Genomic DNA, 15,697 nt, shown 5'->3' on the forward strand with positions numbered 1-15,697 from the left:
AACCAAATTGCAGAAGTGAGTATGTGAACCCTCCCCCTACGATGACTTTGGACGCTCCCATTGGACGAAGGTTGAACGGCAGTTTTCCCTCACCTAGGGATCTAGGGAGGACAGAAGGTTTTTAAGCAGCCGTTGTCGGCTGTACGGTGTGGTTTTCTCTTCCAGTCTTGCTAGACTGATGAAATGTAACGTTCTCCACCCTTCATGTAGATATTGTAAATAAATCCCATATTCCTCGTTCTAGATGAGAACGAGTCCCTCACTTCAACAACGTCCTCAGCGTGGCTGAGTCGGGCGACGGCATGGGCCAGCTACCGCTTATTTCATGCCCGACCCCAACTCTTACACTGCATACCGAGGATACGGCAGCCTACCAAGCCGTCGTTTAGTGAACCGTCGGCATTAACCCAGTGATAAACACAGGGGCCGCACGTTTCAGCTTCGCTGGTTAACCATCTGTGTGGAGTGCTTGGGTGGTGATTTTTTAGCCATCTACGCATGCACTGCTGGGAGAGCGGCTACGTCCCGGTCTTTACAAAAACTACTATATTGAATCAGGCCCAATGCAGAATGAGAAGACAAATTCTTGCTTATGAAAGTGAAAAAAAAAATGGAAGAAAGGTGAGTGAGCATGCCTCCGGTGGCGTTATCGGAAAAAGTGGTGCTGTTTTTCGAGTTATCGAGATAGCCATGAGAAAGTGCAGGCAAGTTGCGCTTAAGCTGTTTCGACATGTTCGGTTCCTTGGTGCGCGCCTCTCAACGGTTATTTTTGTTTTCTATCGCCCGGTTACGTCTTGTTACGATTGACGTTTAAGCACGATATTAAATAAGCGTAACCAAAGCTGACGAGCGAAACGAGCGCCCGCCTGGACTAGAGTTGACCCGACATAGACGGCGACCCACCAACAAAGGCGTTCTCATCGAGGCAACAGGACCGTCGTCCTTCGTGAAAGCAATCTCGCAGTACCGGAGCCTGACCCTGACAAGCGGACCGTCACGAATGGATCACTAATTGATATAAGCGGCCGACGTCTAAGACTTCTGTGGGAACGACTTTAACATCGCGTTCTCAGCTTGCCACGGCACTGCCTCGTATGCGGGGGCGTAGCCTGCGAGATTGGGGGCGTAGGCCGGCGGGACGGTGCGGCGTCATGGGTGGGATTTTTCGAACGGTTATTCGCCGAGAACAGTGATTTTCCCGACGCCGGAAAGGGGAAAAAATATGGCCAGGCTTAGCTTGGTTAAGCCAAGAATGCGTTGCATATTGCGCGAGTTGGGGCCCAGCTTTTCTTCCGGCTGTCGTGACCTCACGTCACGTGGTTGCGCTAAAGGTCAATGGTGGCTGCCCGGCCGCGCCCAAGGACTGAACTGAGTGATTGCAATATGCAACGCATAAAAATAGAAGCAACTTAATAACAAACATAGCAAACTTAAAAGAGAATAGACCTACATATGAGACGCGCAGCAATGAACAATGGCTCATACCCTCAATGGTGGCTGCCCGGCCGCGCCCAAGAGCTGAACTGAGTGATTGCAATATGCAACGCATAATAAATGTATAAAATGCGGGATTGAGTGCTGTGGACGTGTGCTACGATGCGTACGTGAGCATTTGACTCGTACGTGTGTTCTTACTCTTGTTCGTACTAGGACTCGTGCTAGTAGATGTAAACTCTCACCATGTAAATGTGTAATTAATCCAGTTTCTCATTCCTTGGACGTCGCCCCGGACCTCTCTATCGCCCGGCACCTGGCACATCACCAACCACGGAAAAACAATGACCGCTCGGACACCCGAATCGCAACAGTATGCATTCGTGCGCATGCATGCGATAATGAAGATTTGTAGTTGAACGTTAGCGCTGTATGTGTCTCAAAATTATATGAGCCACATACAGCAATGCGGGCAAATTGAGCCAATCAGAGAGGTCGTCGCAGCCCTGCGAGCCAGTCGGATAGCGGAATATATGACAGTATCCGGAGTAGCACTTCCGGACTTCCGAACTGGCGCGTGTCCAATACCACTGCTTCGAAAATTTGTCCCGGCAGAACAACCCTGCAGAACGCTCCCACAGCTATTACTGCTTTACCGACCCGGTGAATGAAGCCCGCGAATGCACGCAAGCTGGCCGCTCGAGGCACTTTGCGTGTATTCGCGAGCTTCTTTCACGCTCGGAAAAACACTTTTATGCAGCACGTATTGAAAGACAGAAAGCTGTATCCGGAGTTTTTCATGTTGCTTTAAATTTTTCTCATTGACACTTTTCAATTAATTATAACATTTGAGAAGTTCATCTCTTAACTAAAACTAATCATGTAATTACGCGGAATGCCAAAAACATATATCTCCAACCAACGGCAAACAACATTACTTTGGTTCTGCCCAGCCACGTGGTATTTGAATATTTTGAAATCTTGGTGCATGATAGTTGGGACACCCTGTATATATTATCAGTTCAGTTTTCGGTCAGCAAGGAAGCTATCTTGGGTGGGTGCTTTTGCAAATGCTCAATGTCCCGAAGGTAAGGTGTAGGCTATGGAATAAGTTTACTGCCAGTGATCCGCCCACCTCAAGAAATTACGCAAGTTTGCTGCACTGGTTACGACTTGGAGCGGTGTTCACTCGTCGTTATCTAAACAATATCGATCGTGGAGACAGTCTTGCGCGAGACTACAGAACACGTGTTGTACATGTGCACGGTATGCTGTATGCAGAGAGAATCAATGGCAGAGCTTTTTTCAGAGTTGCTCAAGCAACCTTTGTCTAAAAAGTTCTCTTGGAATAAAAATATATATATAAGGTTTTAAGTGCCAAAACCACGATCTGGTTATGAGGCACGCCGCAGGGGGCTCCGGAAATTTTGATCCCGCGGGGTTCTTTACCGTGCACCTAAATCTAAGTACACGGGTGTTTTCGCATTTCGCCCCCATCGAAATGCGGCCGCCGTGGCCGGAATTCGGTCCCGCCACCTCGTGCTTAACAGCCTAACACCATATATCCACTTAGCAACCACGGCTAGTACTTGGGATTTTGGCCGGGCCCATGTAGTCGGAGTGATATATTCTAAAGACTATCAAATTTTTGTCTCGTTTCTGTTCATGTTCATTCGTAACACCATATTTTCGCCCTTCTCGGCATTTTTCTTTAAGATATTGCTTTTTACTGCCATTCCCCTTCTTAATGCTGAGTAGTAGGTCAGAGCTTCGATTCAGGCCAGCCTCTCAGCTTTTCTAACGTAATAAATGTCTATGTCGAAGTAGTGCATTTGCATGATGCATTCCACCCCCGTCCAAGTAAAGGCACCGTAGCCGGGATTCGATGCCGCCGTCATCTTTTCTCCAGAGTCTGTGTCCTCCTCTGCGGCAGAGCGCCACAGCAGCATCAGCTTCGAAACCAGTACACACGAAAGTCAATGTGCATAGTAAATATATCATGAATGCTTTATTTAACGATGAATGGATGAGATGTGTGCGAATGACTCGCAATAAATTAAGGTTTCGTGATCGGGAGTTTCTGTACACTGCACATGCAACCCTTCCGTTGCGTAGAGGAACGTAGAAGACCGAAACGGCGCATGCATGCATTCTCGGACAGGAATTGCGCGAGAACTGCGGTGTTGACCGGTGCTCGCAGCGAGTGTGTGTTGTTCCGAGAGCAACCGGCGCGCTAGGTTCACGCAGTCACTTTGCACATCACTGGACTGTCCGGTAAGGGCCACTCGGCCCACTTGATGTGGATGATGTAGTATCCTGGCTCAGTGACTTTGTACGTGACTCTGTACTTGTCTTGGCCGAAGTAGCTGACCGAAACGTTTATGACGGAGCTGGCGTTGGGGCCTAGCACGCTGACAGAGAGGGGTCCCTTGCCGGCGTCCTTCGTGCTGACCTGCGAACAGAACGGGGGTAATATGAATGAGTGGGAATTACTTTTTTTTTGAAACAGCGGAAATGTCAATGCCACACAGAAAGGGGCGTGAACAATGGCACTTTCATGCAGCCGCGCATACGCGTGCCCTCGCACGCACTTGCATCGTTTCGTCTTTGCAAACAGTGCTGCATCCATTTTGCAGAGATAGCCTTCTACCTGCCCGCTCCTCTTCCATTTCTTTGCCGATAAACGGCGTATCCTGTGCGAACTATTGTATTGCATGAAGCATTAAGAGAAGATGATTCGTGCGGTTCTGGCTCATGGATTTTGTATGGTCGAAGAACTTATAGCAATGTCGTATACGCGTAAAGGCAGCCTGCAACATGTAAATACAACTTATACAAGACGGTGACTGGCGAATGTTTTTTTTTACAGTAAACATGGGCCGCAATGTCCTTGATAAGGCTCTATCTACTTGGCTCATCGATATTTTGTCAGAGGATCCGATAGACCATCGACTCAGCGTCATATTCGGCAGGCAGCCTGTACTAACGTCGAACACTATGTCACTGGTGCTGCAGGAACGCGTAAAGAACGGTGTAGGCCATAAATAACTGCCCCCCCCCCCGAGTACACACTTTTCCCAATTCCATGACCAAGAAAACACGCACCTGGAAGTGATTTTCGGCGCCGACCTGTCCGAAGTAGAGCCGTGCACCGGAAGCCACGCACTTCTCGGGGCGAGAAGTTGGCTCGGCGAACAGCTCGTCGTCTGGCTCCCTGCAGTCGTAGTAGAGGCCGCCCACCACTTCGCTCGAGGATTTGACCAGCTCGAACGAGGCGTAGGATTCCAAGATCAGGGAACAGTCGTGCAGTGAGTCGTCGTCAATGAATTCGGAACCGTACTCGCACGAAGAACAGTAAGCGATGTCGTCCTCGGATTCGGCATCCTCCCAATCCTCCTCTTCGGAAGCATCTTCGTCCGACCGGCCTGCCACCATTGAAGGATGCCTCCCGAGCAGACAATCTCGGTCGTCGTTCTCGGTGGCGCGGCTGCCCTCACCACCCCCCTTTTTGCTACTGCGAGCGCCGAACCAAAACTCGTACGAAGGTTTCCGGTAAGAATCGTGTTGTCGTAGATGACTGTCGCGAAAGTCGCACAGCGGGGCGTTTCGTTTCCGCAGTGCGACTAGCGTCGGGCTGACGGGTCGGGTCGTGGGATGCGCAGTGCTGCCGCTGGTGCCGTTGACGTCGCAACAGACGGCGGCAGAACCTCGATCTGCCTTGTCGGAGCCATGCTGTGCGGCCGGGGTCCTGTCCATTTCCGTCGGTGAACGGCATGTGTTGCCGTGGCGACCCACTCTACAGTTGTCGGGAAACCGGAGGGTGTCCTGCGTGTTGCATCTGCGCTGACGCTGCGTCTTGCTGTACAGCGCTCTGTCACTTGAGGTGGTCGTCCCTGCAGAAGTGAAGAAAGCAAGGACGTATCGGTAAGAACTCTGAAGTTTGAGTCAGTTTTTCAGAGCATAAAGTGGCAAGGACATCCATACGCCAACCTTGCGCTTTCAACAGAGATTTCATTCTGGGCCTTTTCGGTTGCGATGGCCTGTAGATAATGCGCAATGCAGCTTGGATTTCGTCGAACACCTGGCTCCCTTACCTGGCGGACGCTTATGTAGGGACGCGTGGGCGCATGGAAGTACTTGAAAACGTCTGCGTGTGGTCGCGACTTCAATGTTAGAACTGAATTGCTGCGGCATTCAGGTCGCAGTTTTTGTGTTCTTGATCCAAAACATTAAGAAGTCGATTAAGCCTTTTGGCACGAACTTGTGGCGTTAAGCGAATGTTCTTGGTTTTATTCACTAACATTTGGTTTCAATGAGCTCAGGCTGATTATTGCTATATCGCAGTTCAGAGGTACCTTTATTTAACGGTACGGGTGGCGGAAATTTTAACCGTCGCACACTCACGGTTAACGATCACTCGCAAATGATAAGTGTGTGATTCGTACGCTTCGCTACTCACACACTTCAGAAGGCTGTCGGTCACGTGTAGTAGTGCGAACTTTGCAGGTTAATGGTCTTTTCCTTAGACAGGCATCTTCTGTGTAGCTGTACGATAAAATAATTGAGCCTATATTTAACTTGAACTCGGCTCACGCTCTAATGTGAAGCTGAAGACGGCAAGAAAGAAGCGAGAATTAAGAGCGAGTTGCACTGGTCGTAAGAGCACTGATTATGATACGCTATATACCTTCTTGTTTCTACTTGACAGACAGCGCACACGTTACCTGCATATCTCTGCGCTCACCTACGGTTCCGTTTTCATTCGGAGCGAGATAGCCTGCTTGTAATAGCCATCTTAGTCTGCTTTCATCACTACGTGCAGATGAATCAACGCAGCGAGATGCCTCAATGCTATCGTTGCGCAAGCACGTTGCCTTACGAACGTTGTGCATATTTTTTCCCTACACGTGTAAGCTCCCCGAGGGAGCTGCGAAACCCTGCTGACATCAGTGGTGTCGGAGGCATACGTCGCACGAACCGAAGCGGTGCCGTCGCGGGGAACATCGTTAACGTAAGAAAGCGACTGCACTCGAAGTGCTGAAAGCGGCTTAGGGCCCTTCCTCAATTATTGTGAATATATCCCCTGCTTCCTTAATTGTCAGGCTGCAGGCAAGCTCCGTCACTTTTGTTCGTGACAGCGACTTCAGTGACGCAGCTCATGCGCCCTAACGGAGCAGCGCCGAGCGAGGTAATCAGTGTGTGCGTCATCGCCTGACGTCTTATACGTGGAAAGGAATACGCCATCCAGTGCGATCATTGCCGTATGACTATGGTCTCCGCGCTTATATGCGTTCTGTATACGTCTACGACAAAGCGATCCCTCTATCAACTATCCGCGATCTTTTCCGCCGGTTCGTCTAGCAGTATTAACTGTGCAGCGAGCAAATGAACACACAATAAGCCACGTGCCTTCACTGTCAGACGAAGTACAAAACAAAGCAACGAGTAACGAACGCTGGTCGCACATGTAATTACTTTGCACTGGCTCGATCGAACGATGCTCGTTGGCCAATGCTTAGAGTCATAATCCATTTTATTTCAGTGCTGTTACGTAACCTTTCTAGCATCGCAGCTGACCAACAGGCAAGTTTGTACAAGACTGCAATACAGCTTCACAGAACAACACTAATCACAGGACAGAATAACGGACGTACCTTGCCGGAACGTGTCGGACAATCACACATCTACGGGCGGCAAGCGATGCTGTGGTCTCATTGGCTTCTCCTCTTGACTTAGATAAATGCACAGTCCCGTTCAACGAGGCGGGAGTCCTCTCTGCTTAGCGAACACAGACGAAAAGACACCGAGACGACAGTCACAACGTTGGCACGAGAAACTTGAGTACCAACACACAGAACACATAGGCACACGAACATTATGTCACCGCACATTGCACCGTTGGACAACAGAGTCAACATGACGACGACGGTGACTTATCTACCCCACGCGTACCTTTGTCCTCTGATGACTGATCACTGGAACCGTCGGCACTGTCCACCGAGCGCGGGACTTGACGACGAGCAGCTTGCGGATGAATAGCGTCTTTGACTAAATCTGGTTCGTTCTCCTTACTAGAAGCTGCGACCTGTGTTACTCTAAACCTCCTCTCGAGGTTCTGTCGTCCGTTGCTGCCATCGCCGCGTGGGCTGACCTGCTCAGGGCTACCGCACTGGTTCGGGCTTTGCCGATGTTCCCAAACTTTGACCATGTCCCTCACGGACACGAACTCATCGCGATCCCCCGAGGAGATTAGTGTATGCGTAGTGCTGCTTGTTTGCATTGTCCTCTTGAAGTTTTCAGTGAAGAATTGCTTCAGTTTCACAGTGTCGAGGTATAACTCGTCAAGTTTTGACAACGTAGTTTGCTGAGACAGCGACACGTCAAACTGAGACAGCTGCCTCTGCACAGGAGGCGGCTGAGGGTACGCACTCTCTAGCGATCTCGCTCTCTCGAGAACCGACATCCGGCTATGTCTTTCAGAGGGAACAGGACGGCTCGCGAAGGCAGTTTCATCTGGTTGTAGCTGACTAGGCTTGAGGTCGCCGTCTGCTTCAGCAACGGCGTACTCATACGAAGGCGGGGTGTCGATCTTGTCTGCGGCATCCACCGATTCCGGCGACTCCATTTGATCGGAAGGCGACTTGTCGCTCTCCTCTGATATGATTGATAAGGTCCTCTCCAGCTGCTTGTGCGCAGCGCACTCTGCAAAGTCATCGTTCTCTGCAGGTGACTCCACTCCGACGAACGCTGCATCGCCGCCTTCACCATCTGAGGGCAGATGTGCAACCACCTCCAGCTCGTGCGATGCCTCATTGTAGGACACCGACGTCTCTTGACGCAACATATCGCTCACAAAGAGTGCCCGCGCAGCACTGCTTCCTCCGCTTGGGGAGTTTAGTGTGGCGGAAGAAAGGTCGTCTAAATCGCTGACCTCAGGAAATGCGCTCGGGGATGTCCTTCCACAGGGCGACGCCCTGCCGCTCGGAGTGAGCGTCCCGGCAGGGGACACTCTTCCACTCGGAGTGATAGTTCCGCTCGGGGACACTGTCCCACACGGAGAAGCTCTGCCACTCAGTGAAACCTTGACAGTCGGGGACGCTCTTCCGCCGAGAGCATCTGGACAGCACCGGTCAGCCGAAGCTTCAGCGACGATCTCCGGAGTGCGCTCTTCTTCGCTAGCGTGCGGACTGCACGAGGAGACGATGATCTCCGGCATCGCGAGCTTAGAAGGAGCGTGCTTGGACCGCTCCCACAGGGATTTGCTGTCGTAGTCCACGTAGCTGTAGGTGTCTGGAGACGACTCCGGACTAGTCGTGGGCGAGAAGAAAGGCTTGGCGACGCGCGTGCCGTCAGCCGTCGCAGTGGTGCGCTTCTCGCGTCCCGAGCTATAGTCGCCTCCGTTCTGCCTGAACACGTTGGATGACAAGGACCGTAGTACCTCGCAGAGCTTGTCCTTGTCATCTCCTTCGATGACGACGTCCTGGCCGTTGACGTTGACGATCCTGCGCAACACGCGGCGCCTTTTGATCTTTCCTTTGAGCTGCGCTGCCGAGGTGGGGCTCGCTGGAGCCGGGTAAAGCTTGTCCTCTTTGTCGGAGCTCTGCGAGTCGACCGAGTCCTGTCTCTGGAGGAGCAAGTCGTCCGCGTAGTCGGTAGAGTCGTCCACGTTCACCGTGAACGGGCTTCCGGCTAAGTGCTGTCCGTGCCAGATGATGCTCAGCTGATGCTTGCCTTTAAGAACGGGCGTGTACTTGACGGCCACCATACCCGGATGGATGTCGTACTCGATCAGGATCTTCCTGTCATCCTGACCAGCTCCGTTCAGCGCACTTTTGTCGGCCTCCGGGCTGCTCGCGGTGATCTTGCGTCGCGGTGACTTGTTGGTGATGATTTCCTTGCAGACCGTGTTGTCGGGACCGCGGATTTCGACAACGATGCAGAAGTTGCTGGTGGACTTGGTGAACACGTTGAAGCTGGCCTTGCGTCCTCGCACGGCGAGGATGAGGCCCATGCCCTTGGCGAAGCAGTTCTTGCGCGCCACCAGGCTGCTAGAGTCTTCGCCGCCGCCGTCGTCCTTTATGGAAGGCCGTTTGCCCAGTGCCTGTTGCAGCTGAGCCTTGGCGGATATCACCTTCAGCCGAGACACAATGGCACGCACAGCCTTCTCGATGTTGGGGCTGCCTTCAGCCAGCTCCTCCGCGGTGATGTCCTGTCGAGAAGAAAGAAACATTTCCCGTGAACACGGTACAGGGGCTAAGCAGATTAGCGCGGGTGATCAGAAGTATAGGACCGAGGTTTGGAATTCAGTGTTTAGTCGATCGCACTGTCAATTCATGTTATTATGTATTAACAAGGCACAAACATGTGTCATGCGCATGTATCCAGGCACGTTGTAGTGCTTACAAGTAGCTTTGACATATATAAGCCTGCCTATGTGAAATGTATATCTTGAAGACAATTTAATGCTGTCGCTGAATCTTTCTGGCTTCGTGGCGCTTACTCCTGTGCATGCCATTACTTAAGACTTCTGTTTAGAGATGCGGCAGAGTGGACGTAAACATCCGACTGACTCGAAGCGTATTGCGATGCCTATCGAGGAATAAGTAATCAAAGCATTCCATCGGAAAGCCTGTCTGAAAGGGAGTTCTAGTCGCTCATCTAATGTGTGTAAAGCAGCAAGTAGACGGCATGTGGGCAGCGTGTGGGTTTAAGGCCACGCAGTCTAGAGAGCAGCTCACCGGTCTAATGGGCGTGTGCTTCTCCAGCAGAAAGAAGGCCAGCTGAGCGTTGCTGATGCAGTTATCAGCGTTGAGCAGGTCGTAGCGAGGACACGAACCCGGGTACATGGAATCGAGCAGCGCGCACAGCAGGATGCCGTCCTTCCAGCCCGAAGAGAAGTTGTCAGGAACGGGATAATTTTTCACGCGGCTCCTTACCCACTCGAGCAGTGTCTTCTTCTCGTGGTAGCCCACAGATATACCTGACGGCCAAAAGCAGCGCAGTGGAATATTAGAAACAATAGGCTGCGCATTGCTTGGGCTACACAACGCTCTAAAGAAGTGCACGAAATATGCTTAACTAACTAGAAAACAACGCAGCCTTATCTACGGGTTCCGTCCGTGGCAGATGTTTTAACGCCACCACTACGCGTCTCTCAAAGCTTTCTGTCGCGAGGACTTCGCCGAAATTTGTCGACGCCGTGTGCATATATGACTACTTGCTTATGTTTTGCATCTTCAGCATCGCATTATTTCCTAGACGCAATGTTTTGACGATCGCGAATGATATGGACTCCGTCATTATTCTGGCATGATTTCATTCCCGAGTGCGGCCCTTCTGGCGAACTTGCGCCTTTGTTATAACGTTAAAACTCGTTAAACCTGCACAGTATCACGTCTTTCTTTTTTTTTGCGCACCTTAATCTTAGTAGTCGCGCGAAAGGTGTAGTCGTTAGACTCGACCGAGAGACCAAGCAAGTTATTAAAATTGTTCTGCTGTGTACCCCTGCGCGGTGAGGCTGTGAAAAACGGTACGCATTTACAGGTGTTCCGTAATTAAAAGCGGAAACCTGCTTTCGGGCATGAACGTGCCGCATACTTACAGCTGAGAACGTAGCAGAAGAATAGCTGCACTTTGTGCCACAGCGTGCTCGACTTCCAGGCACTGGTCGGGTGCAGAATGAGGTGGCCTAACCAGAGGCACCAGGCCGTCAGCCGGCTTAGCGTCGACTGCCGGTAGTTCTCCATCACGCTCAATATGTCCGCTGCAGAGAGGAGAAGCGCGAAAGGTGAGGCTTCGATTTTGCGCTTTTTTTTCGTTGGGGGCGCATATACACAAATACACCACATCGTTCAAAGCAACGCGCCACGAGCTCTGAGTTTCTATCGCTGTTTATCGCGTCGTTCCTGCTTGTATAGCGCGGCCAGGGACGCTTGTTAACGTCGCGATTCTTGTGGTTCGTATTGTGACCTCGACCCTCGAGCTAAGGCTGCCCCTCGGATGTCTTTTGGCATCCGAACACTACGCATATCCCTTCTCTCGCTTGGCACGAACTCTTCGAAAGCGTGTTCGCCGATTATGCAGCTACGTTTATGTGAGGTCTCCATTGGTCTGGAAGGTTGCGACCTCAACCCTTTATTACCCACCTTTTTTTCTTCTTTTTGTCATATGAAAATAGTCGCGCACCATGGGCTTTTTTGAGGCCGGAATGTCAGAGGACGAGGGTCGCTGCTGCATAAAAACACGCTTCTTTGCCTTGCACATGTACTGATAGCACGTTCTTCGCTTTAGCGCTGTCCTGCACCGTCCTTCCCCTGTGTAAAGTGTTTAGAAACGTCTGTGCCAAGGCGAAGCTCGCAAATTGACAAACCATGTTGGTGCAGCATCCGTTCGGCGCCGTTCGAGGGCACGAGCTTCCTCAGAATTTTCGGAAACACCATTTTGAGCTCATTCTTTAGGCAAGGACAGGCTAGGAATTAAGAAGCGAGTCGCACCCCAAAAACGTTACACCGACAACATGGCGGCACGACAAGTGATCCTGAGACTTGAAGAGCAGACATTCTTGTCCGAAATATATCCACTAAATCACCAAGTCATGCGCGATTTGCCTACATGAACACTCGTCCTTCAGGTGGCGGAAAACGCGCCTCGACCAAGTGTTTGGATGCTGTGCATAGTTCTTCATTTGTGGTTTTTATAGCAAACTAAGGATGCAGCAGGCGCGACAAAATCGTCTTATAGTTGGCATGCCGTGTACATTCGGTGATTCGAAAAAAAAAAAAACAACCATCCAATTTCGTTGCCGCCTGTAGGCGCACGGCCAGAAACTTATTGGTACATCATATGGTGCTTCCACGCAAAACATTCACGCTATAAACTTGTGAGTTATATAGGGTGCAGGTGTGACGGCGGCGAAATTGACATCTTCGCGACAGCCGCGGTCCACAAAACAACGTGTGCCCGACTGCACTAATGCGCACCACCAGTGCCCTGCCTATGTCTTGCCGCACAACTCCAACTGCATATGTTAGTCGCAATGCTTAAACCCGTTTGTTCCTAGTTGCACGTACATTCAGTCCGTGATTGTGGAACCATTCACAAACCGGATTTGGACGGTTGCGCTATAGCATTTAATTCTATACCCTTTCCAACGTACAGCAACATATTGACATTTGTACAGGGACGGCTGCGGACAGAATCGGGCTACCGCCGCCAGTGAGGCAGTCAGTGCATTTGTGATGACCTCTAAAACCGGGTGCAGGAAAGAACATAGATTCAAGAAGTGAAAGAGAACCAGATGCGAACCAGACGAATAACAGCTGCACACACTGCAGTGCAGAACGCTAAGCTGTAAAAACAAACTGAATGTCAGACCAGTAATTAATAAAGCTTTCAAATTCAGGGTCATGCGTACAAGTATGTCTTTCGCGTAACGAAGACATTGTTGAAAGAACCCCAGGTGGTCAAAATTAATCCGTTGTCCCCCACTATGGCGAGCTTCAGAATCATATCGTGGTTTTGGCGCATAAAACCTAATAATGTCGTTGATTTTAAGAAATGAGAACACGCGAAGTATGCTCTTGTCATGGGCTGCTTTCAGCACTTCTGTGGAAACGTGCCGACTCTTCCAATAGATGAAGCGCCCATAGTGACGGCGCACTATAGGTAGGAACAAAGACAGGACAAGGCACTTCCTGTCCTTGTTCCTCCCTAGTGTGCCGTCCCTGTTGGCGCTTCATATATTGAAAGCTATGCACCAACTAGCCGCACCACGTGTTTTACTGCCGACTCTTGTATTCAACAGCCAGCAAATAGATACGGCAACAACATGACAACTATACTGGTATAGATACGGCCACAACGTGAAACGCGTTTCCGGTGTCCACGCATGAATTTCACGCTTCACAAATAAAGGCGCCGTCATCATCAAAGGAATTCGCGCAAGAAGGTTTGCGACTGGATTATGTAGTCGGCAACAGCTCGCGCGCGCAGCCACGCCGCGTCGGAGATACGTCGGAAATGCGTCCCACGTGCGTGCGTGGCCCCCGAACAAGCGGGCTCGACGCGAAGATCATTCGCTTGAATTGGGCACAAAAACTTACGCTTGCGCATGCCGTGGTGAAAGTATATCACGACGTGGATTTTACGCATGATGCTCGCTTCCTTCGACATCGCCGCCGTTCCCACACCTATAACTGCACACATCCACGACGGAGCACATGCGTCGAAATGGTCCCGTGAGGCGCGCACCCGCGGTAGCTGGTTTCCGTATACGACGGCCTGACAACAGCGCGTGCACGCGCACACACGCACACGCACACAACCGGTCCGACGTCGAGATCGAAGGTGAAACGTCCGAGTCGCGCACCGCTGGCGTTCTCGCAAGACTGGATCTCGGATCGCCGCGCCGGCGCGTATGTAAGTGAAGAGACGCCGGAAAACGACGAGAAAGGAGGTCCGCGCTTCTTGTAGTTTCTTTTTTTCACTTTCTCATAAACGTGCGCGCGACGTCGCAGGTGACAAGCGGTGACGGGGCCGCTCCCGGAAAGTCCCGAGGCGCGCGCGCCGGGAATTACTCGGCGCGAGCCTATACATGGCCGAAGAGAGAGCGCGTCCGCCTCGTTAAACTCGACGGTGCGCTTCGTACGCGGAGGTATTGTCAGGATTGGGGGCTCAATCCCTTCGTCCGTGGTCCTTTGCCAAGATTGGAGTACGGCATGAATTCGAAGGTAGCTGGCCCATGCCGTCGTCCAACTTATTTACGCTGAGATCGTTGATGAAGTGAAGAACTGCTTCTCATCGAGAACGAGGAAAAAGGGGTTTATTTACAGAAAATTAACTCAGTCTAACATGACTGTTTGAGAAAAATAGTATTAGTCCAACAGGACTGCATGAGAGAAGTGAACCAGTCTAACATGACTGCTCAAGAGAAGTGCGTCCAACAATCGCACAACCACAGTTTTTATACACTCGATCCGCCCGTCCACGACGCGGCGGCTGTTCGTTTACACATCACCAACTCGCAGCTGCTCTGAAGACCAGTTTACAGACACAAAGGCACACACATTCCGAAGCCCAAGCGACGGTGTTGAAGGTGGTGCCGTTCCGGAAAATCGACGTTGTCGATCGCGCGTCGCTCATTGTTCCGAGCCACTCCAAACCTTGAGAAGCACAAAAATAAGTCTTCCCGCGGTAGCTTCTCCAGGCGTGTCAAATCAGCCCCGCGTTGAGGAACTCTGGAATCATTGTCCACACACCGAATTCGTCCCGTCACCATGTCGAAGGGGCTGGAGGAAGGCGGCGGGTTCCAGCGCAAAGGTCGCTTCTTTGAACGCCTCGCAGCTGCAGCACGGAGAGGTGCAGGTGCGCGTCTTGCACCCCTTGTCGTAATCAGGTGGCAAGGTGGCAGTCTTGTTGTGCAACCCGCCGTTCTTTACAGCGCCTCCATGGCCCCAAAAGTCTCGACTGTCTAGCGCTGACAACCGCTAGGCAGGAAGAGAATGGCTGCTGGTCAGGGGGGGATTGATGTCTTGGCTCGCAGCGACCACCTGTGCATTGATGTCACCGCCCCAAAACATCCAACAAGGACAGGCAACTGCAAAATGAACCCCACAACACGGCTCTGCGCCGAGATGACGTGCATTGGCTCTCACTTTAGACTCGCTAGGCTTCAAAAAAAACAACAACATAAGTGCAGAAACAAAAAAATGCTGCATTTCACTATGCCAATTTCTGAAGCAAAATCCTGCTGACAAATTCAGCAATCATGGAGGGAATCCTGCTAAACGAGAGGGGATCTTCTTCGCTTAATAAAATTAACACTAGTAACCCTAAAATTTAGGCGGGACCCCCAAACGCAGAATTCAAATTAGCCTGCTCAAACCATCCGCATTGCTATGCAACTTTCCCTTCTTATATCTAACGGAGAAGTTGTACTCTTGGAGAGTGAGGCTCCATCGGAGCAAGCGGCCGTTTTTGTGTGACATTTGATTGAGCCACGTCAGAGGACAGTGGTCGGTCTCGAAGATGAACTTCGCTCCGTACAAATAACACGACAACTTCTGGGCGGCCCAAACCAAACAAGCGCATTCCTTCTCTGAAGCGCTGTAGGCTTCCTCTCTTACATTTAGTTTACGGCTGGCGTAGAGGATAGGATGCTCCTCGTTATCGTCGCCGACTTGACTAAGTACCACGCCCATACCTCTGTCGCTTGCGTCGCATTGAACTATGAATTCCTTAGTGTAGTCTGGCGCGCGAAGCACAG

At 51.2% G+C, this 15,697-nt stretch overlaps 1 protein-coding gene and 1 long non-coding RNA gene across 10 annotated transcripts in view; one reads left to right on the forward strand and one right to left on the reverse strand.

Moving 5' to 3' along the window:
* The window catches only part of LOC139059371 (uncharacterized), an 87,848-nt gene that overhangs the window by 3,921 nt on the left and 68,230 nt on the right, over positions 1-15,697 (forward strand). The window lies entirely within an intron of this gene.
* Positions 3,417-15,697, reverse strand: part of LOC139059366 (uncharacterized) — a 92,985-nt gene continuing 80,704 nt past the window's right edge. For 8 of the 9 annotated variants that reach the window (XM_070537677.1, XM_070537676.1, XM_070537672.1 and 5 more), the window contains 5 exons: positions 11,036-11,197; positions 10,173-10,414; positions 7,387-9,643; positions 4,540-5,327; positions 3,417-3,886 (listed from right to left, as the gene is read on the reverse strand). In XM_070537677.1, coding sequence (XP_070393778.1) covers positions 3,674-3,886; positions 4,540-5,327; positions 7,387-9,643; positions 10,173-10,414; positions 11,036-11,180 — 3,645 coding nt within the window. In that variant the 5' untranslated portion in view covers positions 11,181-11,197 and the 3' untranslated portion in view covers positions 3,417-3,673. Of the gene's footprint in view, positions 3,887-4,539; positions 5,328-7,386; positions 9,644-10,172; positions 10,415-11,035; positions 11,198-13,535; positions 13,826-15,697 lie in introns of those variants that run through there. The other variant, XM_070537671.1, reaches the window with a different exon arrangement.

The sequence above is a fragment of the Dermacentor albipictus genome, chromosome 4 (assembly GCF_038994185.2).
Source record: "Dermacentor albipictus isolate Rhodes 1998 colony chromosome 4, USDA_Dalb.pri_finalv2, whole genome shotgun sequence".
In the NCBI taxonomy this organism is placed as follows: domain Eukaryota; kingdom Metazoa; phylum Arthropoda; class Arachnida; order Ixodida; family Ixodidae; genus Dermacentor; species Dermacentor albipictus.